Source organism: Cottoperca gobio, chromosome 17 (assembly GCF_900634415.1).
Source record: "Cottoperca gobio chromosome 17, fCotGob3.1, whole genome shotgun sequence".
Taxonomy (NCBI): domain Eukaryota; kingdom Metazoa; phylum Chordata; class Actinopteri; order Perciformes; family Bovichtidae; genus Cottoperca; species Cottoperca gobio.
In genome coordinates this window covers 18,949,352-18,967,583 of record NC_041371.1, presented here as the reverse complement: position 1 = coordinate 18,967,583, position 18,232 = coordinate 18,949,352, and the positions used below count along the sequence as shown (strand labels likewise).

Genomic DNA, 18,232 nt, shown 5'->3' with positions numbered 1-18,232 from the left:
CCAATTTGGGTGTTGACTGTGCTTTCGTCTTAAAACTTTAACCCTTTTACAGTTTGTTTTCTGTACATTAAAGTTAACATTTTAAAATAAAAATGTCTTGTTCAGTGTTCGGTTGTATTAAGCTCCACACTCTCGTGTCACTTCTGATTCCAAAAGCCAAGAGAGTGACGGCCAAAATGCCAAACTCAAGGCTTCAAATTGTAGTCCACAAACCAACGGGTGGCACCACTTCTTTTATACTGTCTGTTTGTCTTCCAATATACCTAGTTTATACCATACCATTTAGTATACCAGGCAAAAAAATACCTAGTACATATGTCAAATGCAGTATGCCAAAAGTACCATGATGTCCTACTGCATCGGAATGTTTTTTGCAGTATGTAAGCCAGCATGCTTTTCTGGCTTTTCTTCCTTCACACAGTGGATATATGAGCCAATGGGTCAAAGTTCAAAGCGCAATAATGGCTCAATAGTGTGCCCCAATTGTTTGTATACTGCATGTATCTTTGTAAAACTTAAACTTCATTTATTTAAAACATTTATTTATATAGTATGTACATAGTATGTACATACTATACAAATACATATAAAAATAGGGAATCAGGGGTGTTGTGGAGGCTCATACTCAGCCGAGTGCGCAACAGCGCCCCTAGTTGCTGGGCCCCCAAACCACCCTGTGTGCTACACACTTCAGAATTAGGAGTGTTTAAAAAGACCTTAAGCCACTCAGGTAAAACAACTAACTCTTAGACGACGTGTGCCAGCTTCAGAGCTGCCTCTTGGCACTCTTCACTAAGGGCTCTTCCACTAAATATACAAGCACACGAGGGTGTACAACAGTTCATACAGTTTCTCCTCAAATGTGTCTGCTGGGTCCATGATGGTCTGTTCATACTGTTATGGTATGGGGAATACGGGAACGCGGCTGGAGAGGAGGAGTTTGTCTGTGACAAACGTAGACACAGAGTGATAATACGATAGGATACTCCATTACTCAGTTTCTCAGCACTTTCATGATCTGTATGACCTCCAACTGCTAGCTGTTGAGGACTGAAATTGTCCCTGTTGTTAAAGCAAGGACTTTGAACACACGATTATGCTAATTCATTGAGGAATTTCGACAACCCATACAGAGTAACCTGAAGTGTGGTGAAGGCTTAGATAAGCATTCAAAGCACAGAGAAAGGGGCGGTTTGTTATTCCATTATATACTTACATTGCTTCACCTTTTTCAGTGATCTGCAGACACAGGGGAGAGAACAATGTGGAAAGCAGCAGTGTTTGTTTTCCTGCTGCTAAGCATGGATATGCGGGTGAATGGTGCTGTAGATAAGACGAGGCGGCCCGTAGCAGAAAACTCCATACGAGAGAAGAAGGTAAAGACAGAAGAGGCTGAATCCAACAACAACACTCCTGCGACTGACACGGCTTCTTCAGGTTTCCTGGGGAACTTGCTGGTGGTACCCATGGATGGGAGTCACTGGGTGGGTATGAAGGCCATTGCCCAAGAAATGGGTCGCCGTGGACACCGGGTCACCGTGGTGATACCAGAGATCAGCATACGGATGGGTCCCGGGGAACACTACGACACGGTGACCTATCCTGTCCCTTATGACAAGACTTATATTGATCAAGTCATGACCATGAACAAGGACGTGTTACAACAATTGCCACAGTCTTTCACGGAGAAGATAATGAAAAAATTCTCACAAATCCAGAAAATATCAGGCTTCATCCACACCACAGCAGAGAGTCTACTGTTCAATGCAAGTCTGATCTCACATCTGGCACAGCAGGTGAGTGCAAAAATATTGGGACTGAGTTGGGAAAACAAAAATCAGTTTTAGAGAGTTGGATGGTTTGTTAATGAAACACCACGAGCTGTGGTGTGTGACATCTTCTGTAGAATCAATGCGCGAGTGTGTTGAGTAGAAAGGAAATGTTATCAGTGCATACTGTTTAAGATTCACCCCCCTTTCTCCTATTTGTCATTCGCACCGTTTCACTCTGCAGAAGTTTGATGCCGTCCTAACAGACCCCATGGTGCCCACAGGCTCACTAATAGCTTGGAAATTGGGTGAGTTTAGCCACACTTGGAGTATCTGGGCCGTTAAACATCTGCACATGTTCTCATCGCTTCATCACATTCAGGTCTCCCCACTATAAATTTGCTGAGGGGGATTCCGTGTTCCTTGGATATGAAGTCTGCGAGCTGCCCCTCCCCGCCCTCATATGTGCCCCGCTTCTTCACCAGAAACACAGATAAAATGAGCTTCAAGGAGAGAGCTTTGAACACTTTGGTGAGCACTTATCATAAGATGTGCACGGGCAGAAGCCTGTTACTCTACTAGGTAAAACACTGATTCTGTGTTGACCAAACTAATCCCTCTGCTTCTATAAACTTCAAATTCTACAGAAAAGGTTAGATATATCTGAAGTGTTGACACTGGAACACCTCGCCTCCATTTACATCTGTCTGCCTACATGTAGCTTATGATGTGACCCACTTAAACTACTGCAAGACTAGTGAATAACTTCAGTTTACACAAAGTTAAAATGTAACTTACACAACTGTAATTTAACTCCAAGCACCTACGTCTTACTTTATATATTTGTTTATTACTCTATGATGCCTCTGACCTACAGGTGGCTTTATTGGAGCCGCTGCTATGCCGACTGCTGTACTGGCAGTTTGACAATATGGCCTATCAGTTCCTCGGAGAGGAAGTGGGTGTAGCTGAAGTGTTGTCAGAATCTGCTATCTGGCTGCTGAGGTAACATGTGCAAAGGTTATATATATAGATATTTGAGAGAAGAATACACATCAACTACAGATTGTCCTTACACACACACACACACTCTATACTAATAAATACTGGAGTGTATGGCAATGGTCACTTCGCTGTTTCATGCCACTAAATCACACTGGAATAAAACATAACTTAGATTTCTTTGCCTCCTATTCACATAAATGTTAATACTGTGTTTGAACAGGCTCGACTTCACACTGGAGTTCCCACGTCCAGTCATGCCTAATATGGTGCTGGTTGGCGGAATAAATTGCAACGTGAGAAATCCTCTGCCTGAGGTGAGGCCTGGGTGTTTCATTTATTAATTGTACATTTTAAGTTAAGATAAAAACAATTCAACAATTAGATTTTCTTTTACTTCCTTAAATGATCTCATTGCTTTTAATGAAGGGAGATAGAGAAAGAGATGCCTGACCCTAGTGTGTGTGTGTGTGTGTGTGTGTGTGTGTGTGTGTGTGTGTGTTGCAGGATTTGGAGTCATGGTTGTTAGGAGAACATGGCTTTGTATTGTTCACTCTGGGCACTATGGTGTCAGACCTGCCAGAAGCGATGACCTCCGTCTTCCTAGAAGCCTTCAGACAGATTCCACAGAAGGTACAGGAATATGTATCAACACATATGAAAATGCATTTGAAATCATACAATCTTCAAAAAGCTATAGATTACACTTTGCTTCTTTTGATAGGTGATATGGAGATACACTGGGCAGGTTCCCGACAATGTCCCAGAGAATGTGATGTTTATGAAATGGGCGCCTCAGAATGACCTGCTAGGTCTGTAAATCCACTGCAACGCATTCTGACAGTAAAACATGTGACTCAAAACTGACCGATGTGTCACATATCGTAACATCTGTGTGTGCGTGTGTGTGTTAGCACATCCTGGAGCTCGGGCCTTCATCACACACGCCGGCTCACACGGTCTCTTTGAGGGACTGTGCCACGCAGTTCCCATGGTGATGGTGCCACTTGGGGGGGACCAGCCTGACAACGCGCAGAGGTTGGCGAGCAGAGAAGTCGGAGTCGTGTTGGATATTTATACGATCACCACAGAAAGCCTTCTTCAGGGACTGAATGAGGTCATCAATGACACCAGGTGAGGGGTCAGAAGGTCGCTCATTTATCTCATAAAAAAAAAATAAGCTCCCTAAATCTTGATGATCAAAATATAAAAATAAGTTTTGAAATCTGCTTTTCATACCATCTACTTCACTTCAATGTTGTATTCTTCAACTCTTGCCATCAATCTGTTTATATCCAGGTACAAAGAAAACGTGCAGAAGCTCTCAGCTCTCCATAAAGACCGGCCTGTTGACCCTCTCGACCTTTCGGTGTACTGGACAGAATTTGTGATGCGGCACAAAGGGGCAAAACATCTCAGAGCTGCATCGCATGACCTCAACTGGATCCAGTACTTCTGCCTGGATGTAATAGTGCTACTGGCTACTGTAGTGCTGCTTTTTGTAACCCTGACAGTAAAATGCTTGAAGCTATTCCTTCGGATATTGAGCAGGAAGAGAAAGCAGGACTAATGGTGCTACATGTGCACCTTCAACTCAGCAATAAAACTTTTCCTTTTTTTCTAAAATGGTTTAAAGATGTTACAGGGTGTACGAATAATAAGGGAAGCCATGAGTGTGATCAAAAAACATTTAATGAACAGAAAATATTGAATATTATTAGACTCCAGGGACAATGACGAGCATTAGTGGCCGCCCTTCTTTGGTGGGAACAGGGCGTACTCCACAGCCAGAGCAACAGTAAAGGCAGCAAAGCCCCACTTGAATCCTCTCAGCAACACATTAGACAGAGTCACAGGTTGAGAGAAGCCGCCAGAGTATCTCCAAGCCTCGTTGCTGCAGAGCGAGAGTGGCATTGACAGGAGAAAAACAAAAATAGGGGGCATTGTCAGGAATAAGAATAACTTGAATATCAAACAGCTATATCCAATGTAGGTAAAAAATACTGACCGTAGCCATGGATCCTTGAGGCCCCTGTATGCCAGCTTCCTCTGTGTGATCTCCAGTGGTGTTCCCTCCACCTTCCACTGCCGCCAGTCTGGCATAGACAACTTGCTGGGGCCGTGGTCACCTCCCATGCTGAAAACCGATGCAGATATAAGATTATATATATATATATATATATATATATATATATATATATATATATATATATATATATATATATATAAAATCACCGCTTACCTACTGGTAGACACCTCATTTAAGGCTTCACATTTATTTATTTTTTGAGAAATGTGCAGTCATGAGTAACAAAAATAGGTCTCAATTGTTTCTCAGAGTTGAAGCAAAGTTAAAATAGGACACACGCAATAATATCCATAATCCACAAAATCTCTTCAGTCCAGGCTCAAACATGTTTCCTCTGATGTACAAGTGCTAACTGCTAACTCTTGGGTTTCCATCACTGTTTACTTCCAGAAATGTACTAAAATTAAAACGTAATTTGTACATCTTTCACAAAAAGGACCAGGGTCGGGGCGAGGTTATCTGACCTGTGTTCAACCCCCATTAAATTAATGTTTTTTAATTATGCACAACTTCATTTTACCTCCAAATAAATGTGAATGCTATAAGCAGAGACATGAAAAAAAGATATGTCTAGTCTTTATCGAGGTTAACGTGCTTGGCTCATGTAATACCAGTCCACATTACACTGGCTCAATACATATTTTTGGTATTTTAAAAAGGTTCTCAGGACACATGACTATTCACACGTTTGCCTTAAATCCAAATGTTTACACTAAAGCTTAAGCAATCATTTTTGTGAACAAATTAATAAATTGTTACTTAACTAACAAGAACTCTAATCGACTACTAATCGACTAAGAGGGGGCAGACCAACATCATAAAGAGATATCATTTATTTTACACTGGCCAACTCTATTTATATTCTTCTATAACATGTACAACAAAGAAATCCCAATATTTTGTGAATATGTATGCATGTATGTATATTTACCAAATAGCATATTATCATTGTGTAACGCTTAGATTTTTTCTGATTTGTTTAAACCATGGATGTAAACCAGCTGCAACCCTGGCACAACTATATTGATGTTTTCATAAATGCAACGTTGTTAAATGTATACTATTCTTAATAAATACCCAAAACATTAACTCGTCTCTACTCTGCTGATGTTAAACCTGAAGGCTCACTGATGTTAAAACGTTATTGAAGATTTGACACATGCCCATACTTATCAATGACCAGCTATCTTAATACTCACTGTCCTATAAGTTACGTGGCTCCCTAAAGTGAAGGTTCTGACATAATGAATCTAAATATAGTCTTAAGTCAAAGTGTAGACAAACCGCTGTGTATTGAAGGTGGACAGTTTCCTCAGCTAGCATTACGTTAGCTAACATGCTAGCGTTAGCTACCTTCTCTGACTAGATAAATACAATTGCAGCATTTGTACTATGACACATTATCTACACTTGACAGACGTAACACTGTGTGTTAGCAACAAAAGATGATTCAGAAACGTAAGATATTATTTAAAGAGAAAACACCGTACCTGAGTGGTTTGTTGTGACCTCTGTTGCTGGACTAAATGTTACGACAGCTAACGTTGTTTTACGGCAATATTACGGCACAGCATGAGGGACAAAACACCAAAGGGTCTTTTTTTTCTTCTTCTTCTATGTGTTTTACAGCAGTCGGCATCCGTTATGTTGCGTTGCTGCCACCTTCTGGAACTAGTGTATTACTGCGCCATCTTCAGTTTAGATCCTTTTTTTGAGTGTCTCTCAAGAAGTGGAACAAGCATTTTTATTCCTTCCCCTTTCCCTCCATACTTTAAAATAATATTTACTGATGTTTCTGTTAACCCCATTTCAGTTACCATCACATGACATTCATATTCTACATGACACGAGTACATGCTGTACTGTCTCTAGCTGCTGGCCCTGCTCACATCAACCGGCTGGGTGCTTCGCCAAGATAAATAGTGTGCTGTTCAGATTAATGTGTCCCACTTTCATTCTGGTCAACTTGACCTGTTCACTCCTGTTCCCCCCTCTGCTTGTTGTACCGCCCACACTGCTTTGTTAAGAATAGAGGTGTCTCCCTTTTCTCTCCTGCTCCCAGCACTGTTGCCACTCCTGGTTTTTTTTCTCTCCAGACAATACCTTTCCCTTCAGATTTTGATAGTTTTATGTTTACCTTTATGTCTCACTTTTTAACGGCTTCCTTTGCCAACTTGACCACCTTTGTGTTGCCCTGAATGCCAATATGAACTGGGACCCATAATAAAGTAACCTCACTGCCTCCCCTCGTTACTCTGTTGAGTGATAACAGGATTTCATGGATGAGGTCAGGCTGACTCTGGGAAGTACCAGACCCAATACTCTGGATTGCAGACAACGAGTCACTACTGTATATACAGGTAGTTAGATTTTATTTAGTTAGTGCCGACATTCAGCCCCTGAACTATCATAGCAGCTCCTGTAGCCTCAGCTGCTGGATCCTTTGATCCGTCTGTGAAAATTAACATGTGTTTCCTCTACCTATTTTTTATGTGGAAATAATATGCATTTACCGGTCACTGTCACTTCATTACATTTATGGCCTTTTGGCATTTTTCAAGACTTATTTGATGTGAACCCTCCAGGTTAATCTTGAATCACAGTGAACCCAGAGGAATTGAAAATCTTTAACTCAATCCAAATTATTGCCATAGAATTTTAACTGGACGTCCTCCCCAATTTCCCTCTTTGTAAAACACAGAGTCTTTCTTTTCTCTACAGAGAATTTAAAGCCACTTTTCCCCATTTCATTCCCCACTCCTCCACCTAGTCTATTTCTTGTTGAACTTTCTTCACAATAAAATCTACATTTCTCTCTTTTCCACAGGCTGTCATCATCCGCAAAGATCTCCATGATTTCTAATATATTATTAATCATAACTGAGAATAGGATAGGGCCTATTACGTTACCTTGGGGAGTTCCATTCTCCACTACACTTTTACTGGAAATGTCTGACCCTATTTTAACTCGGATACTTCTTCTATTCAGAAAATCCATTATCCAGTTAAATATATTTCCTCCTATTCCCATTAAATACAACCTGATTAGAAGACAACAACATGTCGTATGCCTTCTCTACATCAAAGAATATGGCAACCACAGGCTCTTTCTTAACTTGTGCTTTTCTTATTTCGTCCTCCAGACACAATATTGGATCATCAGTACCGCTTACCTTTTTAAACCCACATTGGTAGAACCTGCACTTTGAGCTAGGTCAATAAGGATTGGATAGCTCCATTTTCTTTATCATCCCCATAATTCCCCTACAGGTGTAGTGCTTCCAATTGAGTGACAATACTTTCTCCAATAAGCTCTTTGTGTGTGTCTAATAGTCCTTCTTACTAATGCTTGAGCTTGCTTATACTCTATCATGTGTTGGTAGTTATGAGTTCTCTTCATTACTCTGAATGCCCCGTTTCTACTCTTCACCACCTTCCTGCACTTATCATCGCACCACGGCCCTGCTTTCCTCCCGGATCTCCCTTCACTTTTAGATACGGCAATTTACGTACGTTGCTCTTCTACCTTCTGTGATTTCATTTTCAAAGCGTTCAATGCTTTGACTCAGTTTCCTCTTTTCCTACCCCCTCGGTAGAAGTCATACCATATCCTGAGGTTTTCAACTTCCTCCATCATATTAACTCTGAGAGGACTTCCCTAGGTCACCACCTTACACTCTGCCGTCCTCTGTTGTCCCACTCTCACCATTTTCGTTACTTAGATTTTCTCAACCTTGCTCATCTTCAATTCTTTTTGCTATTAGTATAATAGTATTTGCTATTACTAATGCTATTAGCATGTTTCCAGCCTCCAAAACTCTTGCATATTTTATTCCCCCTACTTGGGAATTTTTGTCAATTTCAGTAAGTCTATGTCCTCCTTCTCCTTCAAACCTCACAACTACATTTAACGACACTGCCGCCTTAAGATTGTCCCGCTCCTGTCCCCACTTGTTCTCACTCATCCTCCCCATTTTCCTCACGATTATCCTCCATAGTGCTGCCATCACTCTCCCTGCCCTCCTGCAACATCACAGACATCAGTGTACCGTTCGACACCCCGATACAATATCCCCCACTCTGCCTACTCTCTACAGTAAAAAAAAGAGAGAGCTGTAATTGCAAACTTATTTATTCAACTCGTGGTTAAATCCGGTTTAGAGAAACAGACACTTTCAAACCTTCCTCTCCTCCCCAGGATGCAAAGAGTCTTTTTGAAAGGCTGTTTTGACTTTATCCTTTAGTGCAAACCAAAATAAGAGTGCAACTACACGTTTATTAATTGTTGTAATATCAGTTTATTCATATGTGTAAATTGTAAGCCCGTAGCTGTTTCTTCATTCAAAATAAAATAAAATAAAATATTTCTAATATACAATTCTTATTAATCCGTACTATATTTATAAAAAGGTATCACTAGATTCTATCAAATTCAAATTCAATTATTTTCCCCCTAAATATTAGAAAACAAAGGAAGCATGTTACGTTGAGATATTAAAGTAACAATTACTGTATATTATAAGAGTAGATCAAAGACAAACATAAATAAATCAGTGCAAAGGTTTAAAAAAATCTTTTTCCTTTGTTTCTGTCTTGTGTCCCCATGTGTAAAGAACTTTGTAGCACTTGTGTTAAAAAGCACTTACCGACTTACAAAAGGCTTTGGAAAAAAATATTCTACATAAATTTCAACAGTTTATGTCACAACTCATTATACAAGTAACCAATTAGAGTCTTGTGTTGCAATACATTACATACAACTATGTACATGATTTGCAATAATAAATCACGATGGTGTCTTGTTTCCTTCACATTACTTGTTGTGTGTTTATGCACTGGACTCTGACTAAGCTACAGAAGAGAATCAGAGCTTGCTTTGTGGGTTGAGCAATTCCTTCAAAGCGTCCAGGTTCTCCCCCTCTGGAGCGTCAGGCCACGCACTATGGTCTGGAGACGGACACAACAGAATTTTACTTTACTATGTGGTGTGCTGTATAGTACAATGTATGTACCGTAAATTCCCAAACTGTAAACGCTTTAGCAAGTTGTACATACTGGGTATCTCCCAGATGGAGTGGTACAGACTCTGCCCTGCATCAACCCTCAGGGTGGCTCCAGAGACGTAGGAGGCCGCAGGAGAGAGCAGGAAACACACTGCTGAGGAGATCTGCAATAACATTTAAAAACAGAATGAATCATTACAGTCTGTGACGCTGCAACAAAGACAAAACAAAAACGGCTTTATTCAGTGTTTTTACAGGTTTTAAATCCCCATGTCTGTTTGTTTTGGAGAGGAGACGACCTTTGGGGGAAATTTGTCTGCCGCAAAAAAAGAAAGAAAAGAAACTCCTGAAGGTTGAACAATGAAGGAATTCTAACCGGGAGAAGCTGACTGGAGTGACAAACTCCCATGATCCCACGCTACTTCACGACGCCACCAAACTCTGTCTCTAGCTATTGTTTTGATTGAGAGACCTCTAGCGGCAGAAGGTTACATATTGAATGTGTAAGATACTTTTTAAATATAACAAAGCTGCGAAGAGTATTGTGGGTGTCACTACCTCCTCTGGTACCCCCAGCCTCTTTGCAGGGCTAAATGGAACAGACATCTTGAAAAGCTTTGGTCCAAAGTCCTTGTAGTTCTCCATTGCAGTTTTGGAAAAGATTGTGCCCTGCAACCAGACAAATGCACACGTTTAAAATGTATACATAATGAAAAGACTTCTGTACTCTGCATTAGCTCATGATCTGTACTTACAGGTGCGACAGCGTTGACTCTGACTCCCGAGGACGCCCACTCGATGGCCAGACTCTTTGTTAAGTTGTCCACTGCCGCCCTCGCTGCCCCTGTGTGGCTGCCAGGGAGAGGAGATACAGTGTTTCAACTAAAAAGGGAGAAGAGTGCGAAGTAATGTTGTGAATTTGGTGTGCGGTGCTGCTTACGCCATGCCTGGAAAGCCTTTCCACATGTCAGCGATGATGTTGACGATCACCCCTCCGTGCTGTTTCATCCACGCAGTGTAGACTGTGTGGAGAGAACAGCGACAGTCACACTGAGAGCTTTAACAGAACACACACTGAGCCATCGTTAGCGCTCTGCATCTTTACCCTGCTGGCAGCAGTAGAAAGTTCCCGTGAGGTTGGTGTCTACCACGGCTTTCCAGCCTTTGGACGACATGTGTTCTGCTGGGCTGCTGAACTGACCTCCTCCGTTGTTCACCAGGAAGTCTATCCTGCCGTACCGCTTCAGCACTGACGACACAAGATCCTTCACCTGGGAATTAAAAAACAGGCGATCAGGCAGTGACAGCCTCCACATGAAGCAGCTCCAGAGGCTGAATGTGTGTGCAGGTCCTCACCTCATCCTCATTTCGGATGTTACATGGTATAGGAGTGACACACGCCGGGCTGGAGGGAGGGATTTTTTGTCTCATCTCCTGAGCTGCCGCCTCCAGCCGCTCTGCCTTTCTACTGGAGATCACCACATTGCAACCTGAAGCCAAAATAGTTAACATGTCTGGTCATTTTAACACGCAACTTTTCTAATCAAAGAGAGTTGACTGCTCTGTAGAATCTCCGTTTTTCTCTGAGCCTTCAGAAGGGGTGCAATATCATACCCATCTTCCTAAATGTAACTCCAAATGGAGTAAGTCATATATATTTATATTCTAGTATCTTTTTCTGTCTTTGTAGTCCATCACAATGTGATAAGACTTAGACAACTGCCTGTTTGTTAATATGTCTGCATATGTTTTGCAATTCTTCTTATATTGTTGTATGTTCCCCAAAAATATGTAGAATTAAATACAAATAAAAGGGAATTGACACACACACACACACACACACACACACACACACACACACACACACACACACACACTCTCTGCTATTTTCTTGATTTTATGAATGATCTTTTTCTTGACACTCATTAATGCTTTGGCAATATTATCCATGTTACGTTAATTCCCATAAAGAATATTTAATTGAAAATTGAGCGACAGACTGCTGAATAAATAGTTACTATTTGGTTATGTGGCGTGCGTCCAGGTGTTGCACCACATTCCGTGACCTGATGAGGATTTCTCTGCCACGCACTGTAAACATTGTGTATCATATACTTGACGTTGATAGCCGTTACCAAACAGTGTGCGTCCACAGTGTTTAAACAGTGTCACAATTGCAAGGCTGAACATGTCTTCTTCTATGTGTGTCGAAGTTCACTCGGCTCTTGTTGTCAGTCAGCTGCTGTTCACTTCTAACCGTCTGTCCTATGAAACAAAACCTCTCTGAACTCAGAGCCCCGCGTTACTCACCGAGCTCCAGCAGCTCTGCAGAAATGGCTTTCCCGATACCGGTCCCGCCGCCCGTCACTATTGCCACTTTGTGGTTGAACAAGCCCGGTCTGAAAACACTGCACGCCGCCATGTCGTTTCTCGACTCCACTGAGGAAAAGCACGACACTACGCTCCCTGCTGGACATTTTACGGCAGTTGTCTTTGGTGACATTACAACTCTGCCCTTCAGGAATGGAACTGTTTTCTACAGGGTTCAATATTTCTCAATACATAAGACTATACTTAATACAATAAATAAGACTATACTTAAAACAATAAATAAGACTATACTTAATACAATAAATAAGACTATACTTAAAACAATAAATAAGACTATACTTAATACAATAAATAAGACTATACTTAAAACAATAAATAAGACTATACTTAAAACAATAAATAAGACTATACTTAATACAATAAATAAGACTATACTTAAAACAATAAATAAGACTATACTTAATACAATAAATAAGACTATACTTAATACAATAAATAAGACTATACTTAATACAATAAATAAGACTATACTTAATACAATAAATAGGACTATACTTAATACAATAAATAAGACTATACTTAATACAATAAATAAGACTGTACTTAATACAATAAATAAGACTATACTTAATACAATAAATAAGACTATACTTAAATACAATAAATAAGACTATACTTAATACAATAAATAAGACTATAACTTAATACAATAAATAAGACTATACTTAATAACAATAAATAAGACTATACTTAATACAATAAATAAGACTATACTTAATACAATAATAAGACTATACTTAATACAATAAATAAGACTATACTTAATACAATAAATAAGACTATACTTAATACAATAAATAAGACTATACTTAATACAATAAATAAGACTATACTTATATAATAAATAAGACTATACTATACAATAAATAAGACTATACTTAATACAATAAATAAGACTATACTTAATACAATAAATAAGACTATACTTAATACAATAATAAGACTATACTTAATACAATAAATAAGACTATACTTAATACAATAAATATTAGACTATACTTAATACAATAAATAAGACTATACTTAATACAATAAATAAGACTATACTTAAAACAATAAATAAGACTATACTTAATACAATAAATAAGACTATACTTAATACAATAAATAAGACTATACTTAAAACAATAAATAAGACTATACTTAAAACAATAAATAAGACTATACTTAATATAATAAATAAGACTGTACTTAAAACAATAAATAAGACTATACTTAATACAATAAATAAGACTGTACTAATACAATAAATAAGACTATACTTAATACAACAAATAAGACTATACTTAATACAATAAATATGTAGACTGTACTTAATACAATAAATATGTAGACTATACTTAATACAATAAATATGTAGACTGTACTTAATACAATAAATATGTAGACTATACTTAATACAATAAATAAGACTATACTTAATATAATAAATAAGACTATACTTAATACAATAAATAAGACTATACTTAAAACAATAAATAAGACTATACTTAATACAATAAATAAGACTGTACTAATACAATAAATAAGACTATACTAATACAAAAAGACTATACTAATACAATAAATATGTAGACTGTACTTAATACAATAAATATGTAGACTATACTTAATACAATAAATAAGACTATACTTAATACAATAAATATAGACTGTACTTAATACAATAAATATGTAGACTATACTTAATACAATAAATATAGACTATACTTAATACAATAAATAGTAGACTATACTTAATACAATAAATATGTAGACTGTACTTAATACAATACATGTTATACAGTAAACTCGTGATTTTTTATGTTTTTATTAAAACTGAACTTTGTTACTTATTGAGTCATGGGTTTTTAATGTGACTGAGAAATAGTTAATGTTTAGTTTAGTAGACATGAGATATTTCATTATCAATCTAAACGGGCGAATTATTCCTGAAACTAAATAGTCAAATCGTTATATTTCAAGAATGATGTAAAAATGATATATTAGTGCAACTGCTAAATGCCAGAGCTAAAGTTTTATACATTACATTTTCATCTGTAGGCTCTAACACCCCTGCACATTTTCTCAAAGTTGTTTCTATTATTTTTTCCTTTCATTTCATATTGTTTCTAAGTATGCTTGTTATTTGTACTTGTGTCTATTCACACCTGTGCTAAAGATCAAGTTCTTTTTTTAAGTTATCAAAAGTAAATCCTTGGTATCTCATTAGCATTCAAAATCTACCGTTATATAGAATATGTATGGACTCACTGATCCTGTGCAGCAGTGGATCCCAACCATTTCGATCTGAGGTACCCCCACAACCAGATCTCATACACATTCATGGATTCCTAATGTAACACCATTCGCCATATAAAACATGATATTGTAAATGTTTTCACACAATTGACTGTCATAAGTTGGTTGTCCCAGCAATCGCACTTATAACACCAAATGGTGTCAAGGTTAATGTGTCAACTGTTTGGTTACTTTTAGCTAACAGTTTAAACTTCTGTGCTCACTTGGCAACTAGCTTTTACACTAACATAACTTCAACATGTAGTGTCCAGGTGACTGACAGTGGACTTATTGTATGTATTTTAATCAAATCAATTTTCATTTTCTTTAATTAGTTGAGCTACTCTACAATGTTTCCACGTACCCCTTAGGTTATAAGTATTATAAACTTATAATAGGTTATAAGTACCTCTGGTTGTGAATCACCACTGTAGCACCAGTAATTAACCTTTTCCCACAGCAGACATTCTGACTTTACCACTGCAGGAAATGCTTCAGTCAGCAGCATTATTTAATTTGCTGTAGATTCATACAGGCAAAGGGCACTGTGGCAGAATATTAATGGATTTAAAAAAGGATTTAATTTCATTGTCCGCAGGGAAATGCAGCACACTTCTAACTCCAGTGCCAGAGTGAAGCGGCATTTAATCTGTGGATTATTCATCCGAAGTGCTAAAAGTGCAGGCCAGCCAGGAGAACCCCTTTTATATTCTGGCACCAATAAAAAAAAACTACTTTCCTACCAGTTTTACTGCTTTTGATGGTGCAACTTTTAGGCACCCTAAAGTCAAGTGCAACTTTCTATCTCAGGGAGGTTTGCAGAGGCCTCGTCTTGTAGTTACAACCCAGTTTTGATTTTACGTTTTAAACAGATGAACAAAGACAAAGAATTCCACTCCAGACAGATTTATTTGTGGATGTTGAGGCCATGTCCAGGTTGGTTAAATTATAGAAAAAGTCCCAAATCCACCAGTGATCATGGCACTGGTTTACTGGTCCTTCAACTCCTTCAGCCTCCTGATCGCAGACTTGACTGTGACAGCTGAAGTTGTGCTGCAAAAGACAAAACAATATCATTAACACTTGTATATTGTGTATGTATTTTAATAAATATTCCCAACTCCTATTCCATTATTTATATATTTTTAAAAACAGTAACTTGCCTTTTCTAAATTTGGAAAAATTAAACGACTGTCGAGAAGAACTTTTGTGTTGTTCCATTTGCAGATAGATTATTCACGCAGTATTTTATATTATCCGCCATTTGCATGAAAATAAAAAAGTGATCTTCAACCCGTTTAATTTTTGTTGCGAATTGTGGCAACACTTTTCACTTTAACGTGCAAAAGCTTAGATTAAAAGGCAACAATTGTATCTTCTTATGCCACCAACTCTCAGCCTTAAATTTAAAGAAACCTTGTGATTTTGAGGAAAACCTTAACAGTATTCAGCATTGAAGGAAGAAAAGCTTATCAGCAGGTAACTGTCCACAATCACAAAATGTCATTTGAAAGCACTAAAGAGTTGCTTTGTGGTTTAATGTCACCGCTTAATGCAATAATGCTAATTTTAGGTGTTTTGTGGTAGATTGGCACAGCCTTCCAATAATTTTGATAATGTGGTCTGGGAAAGGGCATTTCAACTAGGCGATTAACGGTTATCTCCATTGACAGACAATAACCCTTCCTACATCTAAAAATCGAACAAACGTGCCGTTCCCTGGGCTATCAACTACTTAAAGTTCCAATTTTAAATCGAAAAACGTGGTAGTGAGAAAATCTGAAGGCAGATTCAATTCCTGAGTAAATCGGTTTCATATACATAGTAAAATGTTAAATTGATTTGTTGGTGTGATGAACAGTACTGTGATTTGGCGATGGGACATAAGGGGACATGATTTGCCATAGTCGCCTATAAGCTCAGCCAACAGATGTATTACAGATACTTTGACCATCTAGCTCTTAACAGGTAGCCTATTTATTGCATACTGATCAGCATTGAAGCTTAGCATAACATTAATCAACATTCAGCTATCTAGGTGAAAACAAACTGTACGGCTGTACACTTCCTTCTGTGTTTGACCTCAAACAACAAAACCCAAACAGGGCCCTTGCAGCAGGTAGAACTACACCATGCTAGTGGATAAAATATAATTGTTGGTAGGAGTCCTTGTGCCTAACAGCAGAAGATGCAACACTAAAATCAAAATCACTTTTTAAAAAATAGATATGAACTAAAAGTTAACAGATAAAGCTGGATAGTAGAAATTACAAAGTAAAAAAGAAACCTACTTGTAAGTCCAGGCGCCTCCAGCCACAGTCTTCCTGCAGGACCCACAGTGCCAGATACCAACAGCCCTCCTCTTCATCTTGGTCTGTCAAAATACATTCAACTCAAACAGTTACTAAACAGTATATTGTCAATTTCTCCAGACATAACATCCAAACATGCGTGTGTTCTCCAAATATAAAAACCTGTGCAATCTGCTGCAGGCATTACATAATATATACTTAGTAGGAACACTTTCTGAATTAGATCACAAGTTAGTTACAGCAGTCTTTAGGTGATTTTAGGGTTAGGGTCCTTACCTTGCCACAGAAAGAGCAGGTGTATTTAGCGTGCTGGGAGATTTCAATTTTCTTCACCATCTTCCTCAGCGACGCGCCATAACGCGTGCCATATTTACCAACGATCCCCACCTTCTTGGTACGCTTGGCCTGTGAACAACATGAACACGATCACAAAATGCAACATTAATGCAGGTGTACTAGCAGAACCACTTCTGAAGAATTGGGCCGATATCGTCACGCCTGTCACTTAACTTTCAGGTAGTAACGTTTACTCCGGGAGTAAAAGTTGTGCACACTATTCTAGGTATCCCCGTACAGAGTCCGTCAGGTTATGAAGATAACTTTTCTGACAGCCGAATGAACATGGGACGACATCATATCATATCACGTTAAGTCTTAAAAATACGTTTAACGTCATTAAGCTGAAAAACCCGTATAACCAGGGTGAATGAGCTTATGTCAGCACTGGCGTAACTAGCTAGCCTAGCTTCCTTTCACTAAGCTAGCCACCTAGCTAACTTGAGCCAATTCAACAACCGTGAACTACATGTAGAGACTACAAACTCTCTTGAGACAAGTGCACAAGTTTGTTTTAGTTTTAAAACCAGGGGTCCTCCAAAAAATAATGGGATTCAGGATTTACAGGGCTAGGGTTTATGTGACTAGCCCGCCCGGTACTTGGGACTCAGCGAGTATAGCATTGGTGGCAGCCATTACTGGTTCACTAGAACATGAAAACATCGTTTTAGCTGTTGAAACAATAACAAAATTGACACAAATAGCGGGCAGGTCTAACAAACAAGGACAATCTAAAGCCTCTAAATGTGTGATTATATCATTTATAGCTCAGGAAATGTTAGATTGACACGGATTAGGAAGGGAACATTCTGGGCTCACCATCGTTTCAGTGGAGACGTAGGTCCAAAGAGGGATTGCACACCGCGCAAGCGCGATTTACCCAGTCGTTTACGCTGCATTGTGGGACTTTGAGTTTTCACAGAATGCAGACGCAACTACATAAAAATATAACTACTTTTATGAATCATATAACATACTACGGAATAGCAGTTTTGCTCTTGCATATTTTAAACAAAAAATACAATGATCATTTATTCATGTACGCGTTTA

General features: G+C 38.5%; 4 protein-coding genes across 4 annotated transcripts; 1 reads left to right on the top strand and 3 right to left on the bottom strand.

The window, feature by feature from the left end:
• The first annotated feature begins 1,262 nt into the window (after positions 1 to 1,262).
• LOC115022454 (UDP-glucuronosyltransferase 1-1-like) lies at positions 1,263 to 4,443 on the top strand. Its single transcript, XM_029453429.1, has 9 exons — positions 1,263 to 1,796; positions 2,014 to 2,077; positions 2,152 to 2,300; positions 2,647 to 2,774; positions 2,995 to 3,088; positions 3,279 to 3,404; positions 3,496 to 3,583; positions 3,686 to 3,905; positions 4,071 to 4,443. The coding sequence occupies exons 1-9, from the start codon at positions 1,263 to 1,265 to the stop codon at positions 4,339 to 4,341; spliced, it is 1,674 nt and encodes a 557-aa protein (XP_029309289.1). The 3' UTR covers positions 4,342 to 4,443.
• Positions 4,444 to 4,445: 2 nt separating this feature from the next.
• ndufb3 (NADH:ubiquinone oxidoreductase subunit B3) lies at positions 4,446 to 6,506 on the bottom strand. The gene is made up of 3 exons (XM_029453430.1): positions 6,351 to 6,506; positions 4,780 to 4,908; positions 4,446 to 4,665 (listed from the first exon to the last, which is right to left on the bottom strand). Exons 2-3 carry the CDS (start codon positions 4,905 to 4,907, stop codon positions 4,515 to 4,517), a joined length of 279 nt encoding a protein of 92 aa, XP_029309290.1. The 5' UTR covers position 4,908; positions 6,351 to 6,506; the 3' UTR covers positions 4,446 to 4,514.
• A 2,513-nt stretch (positions 6,507 to 9,019) lies between these two features.
• On the bottom strand, positions 9,020 to 12,392 carry pecr (peroxisomal trans-2-enoyl-CoA reductase). Its single transcript, XM_029453778.1, has 8 exons — positions 12,174 to 12,392; positions 11,220 to 11,353; positions 10,969 to 11,134; positions 10,804 to 10,885; positions 10,619 to 10,715; positions 10,422 to 10,532; positions 9,916 to 10,027; positions 9,020 to 9,807 (listed from the first exon to the last, which is right to left on the bottom strand). The coding sequence occupies exons 1-8, from the start codon at positions 12,364 to 12,366 to the stop codon at positions 9,725 to 9,727; spliced, it is 978 nt and encodes a 325-aa protein (XP_029309638.1). The 5' UTR covers positions 12,367 to 12,392; the 3' UTR covers positions 9,020 to 9,724.
• Positions 12,393 to 15,424: 3,032 nt separating this feature from the next.
• On the bottom strand, positions 15,425 to 18,095 carry rpl37a (ribosomal protein L37a). The gene is made up of 4 exons (XM_029452660.1): positions 18,002 to 18,095; positions 17,123 to 17,251; positions 16,826 to 16,908; positions 15,425 to 15,587 (listed from the first exon to the last, which is right to left on the bottom strand). Exons 1-4 carry the CDS (start codon positions 18,002 to 18,004, stop codon positions 15,524 to 15,526), a joined length of 279 nt encoding a protein of 92 aa, XP_029308520.1. The 5' UTR covers positions 18,005 to 18,095; the 3' UTR covers positions 15,425 to 15,523.
• Between the last annotated feature and the right edge of the window lie 137 nt (positions 18,096 to 18,232).

What these genes read in the sequence shown, in the direction of transcription:
- ndufb3 (XM_029453430.1), bottom strand. Translation starts at nt 4,907, where the DNA reads ATGGGAGGTGACCACGGCCCCAGCAAGTTGTCTATGCCAGACTGGCGG. An exon ending in CTCAAGGATCCATGGCTACG is followed by an intron (nt 4,666 to 4,779) that starts GTCAGTATTTTT and finishes CTCGCTCTGCAG; the next exon opens with CAACGAGGCTTGGAGATACT.
- pecr (XM_029453778.1), bottom strand. Translation starts at nt 12,366, where the DNA reads ATGTCACCAAAGACAACTGCCGTAAAATGTCCAGCAGGGAGCGTAGTG. An exon ending in TGCAGAGCTGCTGGAGCTCG is followed by an intron (nt 11,354 to 12,173) that starts GTGAGTAACGCG and finishes TTTTGGCTTCAG; the next exon opens with GTTGCAATGTGGTGATCTCC. An exon ending in TTTCTACTGCTGCCAGCAGG is followed by an intron (nt 10,886 to 10,968) that starts GTAAAGATGCAG and finishes CTCTCCACACAG; the next exon opens with TCTACACTGCGTGGATGAAA.
- rpl37a (XM_029452660.1), bottom strand. An exon ending in CCTGCTCTTTCTGTGGCAAG is followed by an intron (nt 16,909 to 17,122) that starts GTAAGGACCCTA and finishes GTATTTTGACAG; the next exon opens with ACCAAGATGAAGAGGAGGGC. An exon ending in GGAGGCGCCTGGACTTACAA is followed by an intron (nt 15,588 to 16,825) that starts GTAGGTTTCTTT and finishes TGTCTTTTGCAG; the next exon opens with CACAACTTCAGCTGTCACAG.
- LOC115022454 (XM_029453429.1), top strand. Translation starts at nt 1,263, where the DNA reads ATGTGGAAAGCAGCAGTGTTTGTTTTCCTGCTGCTAAGCATGGATATG. An exon ending in AGAGAGCTTTGAACACTTTG is followed by an intron (nt 2,301 to 2,646) that starts GTGAGCACTTAT and finishes TCTGACCTACAG; the next exon opens with GTGGCTTTATTGGAGCCGCT. An exon ending in TCTGCTATCTGGCTGCTGAG is followed by an intron (nt 2,775 to 2,994) that starts GTAACATGTGCA and finishes GTGTTTGAACAG; the next exon opens with GCTCGACTTCACACTGGAGT.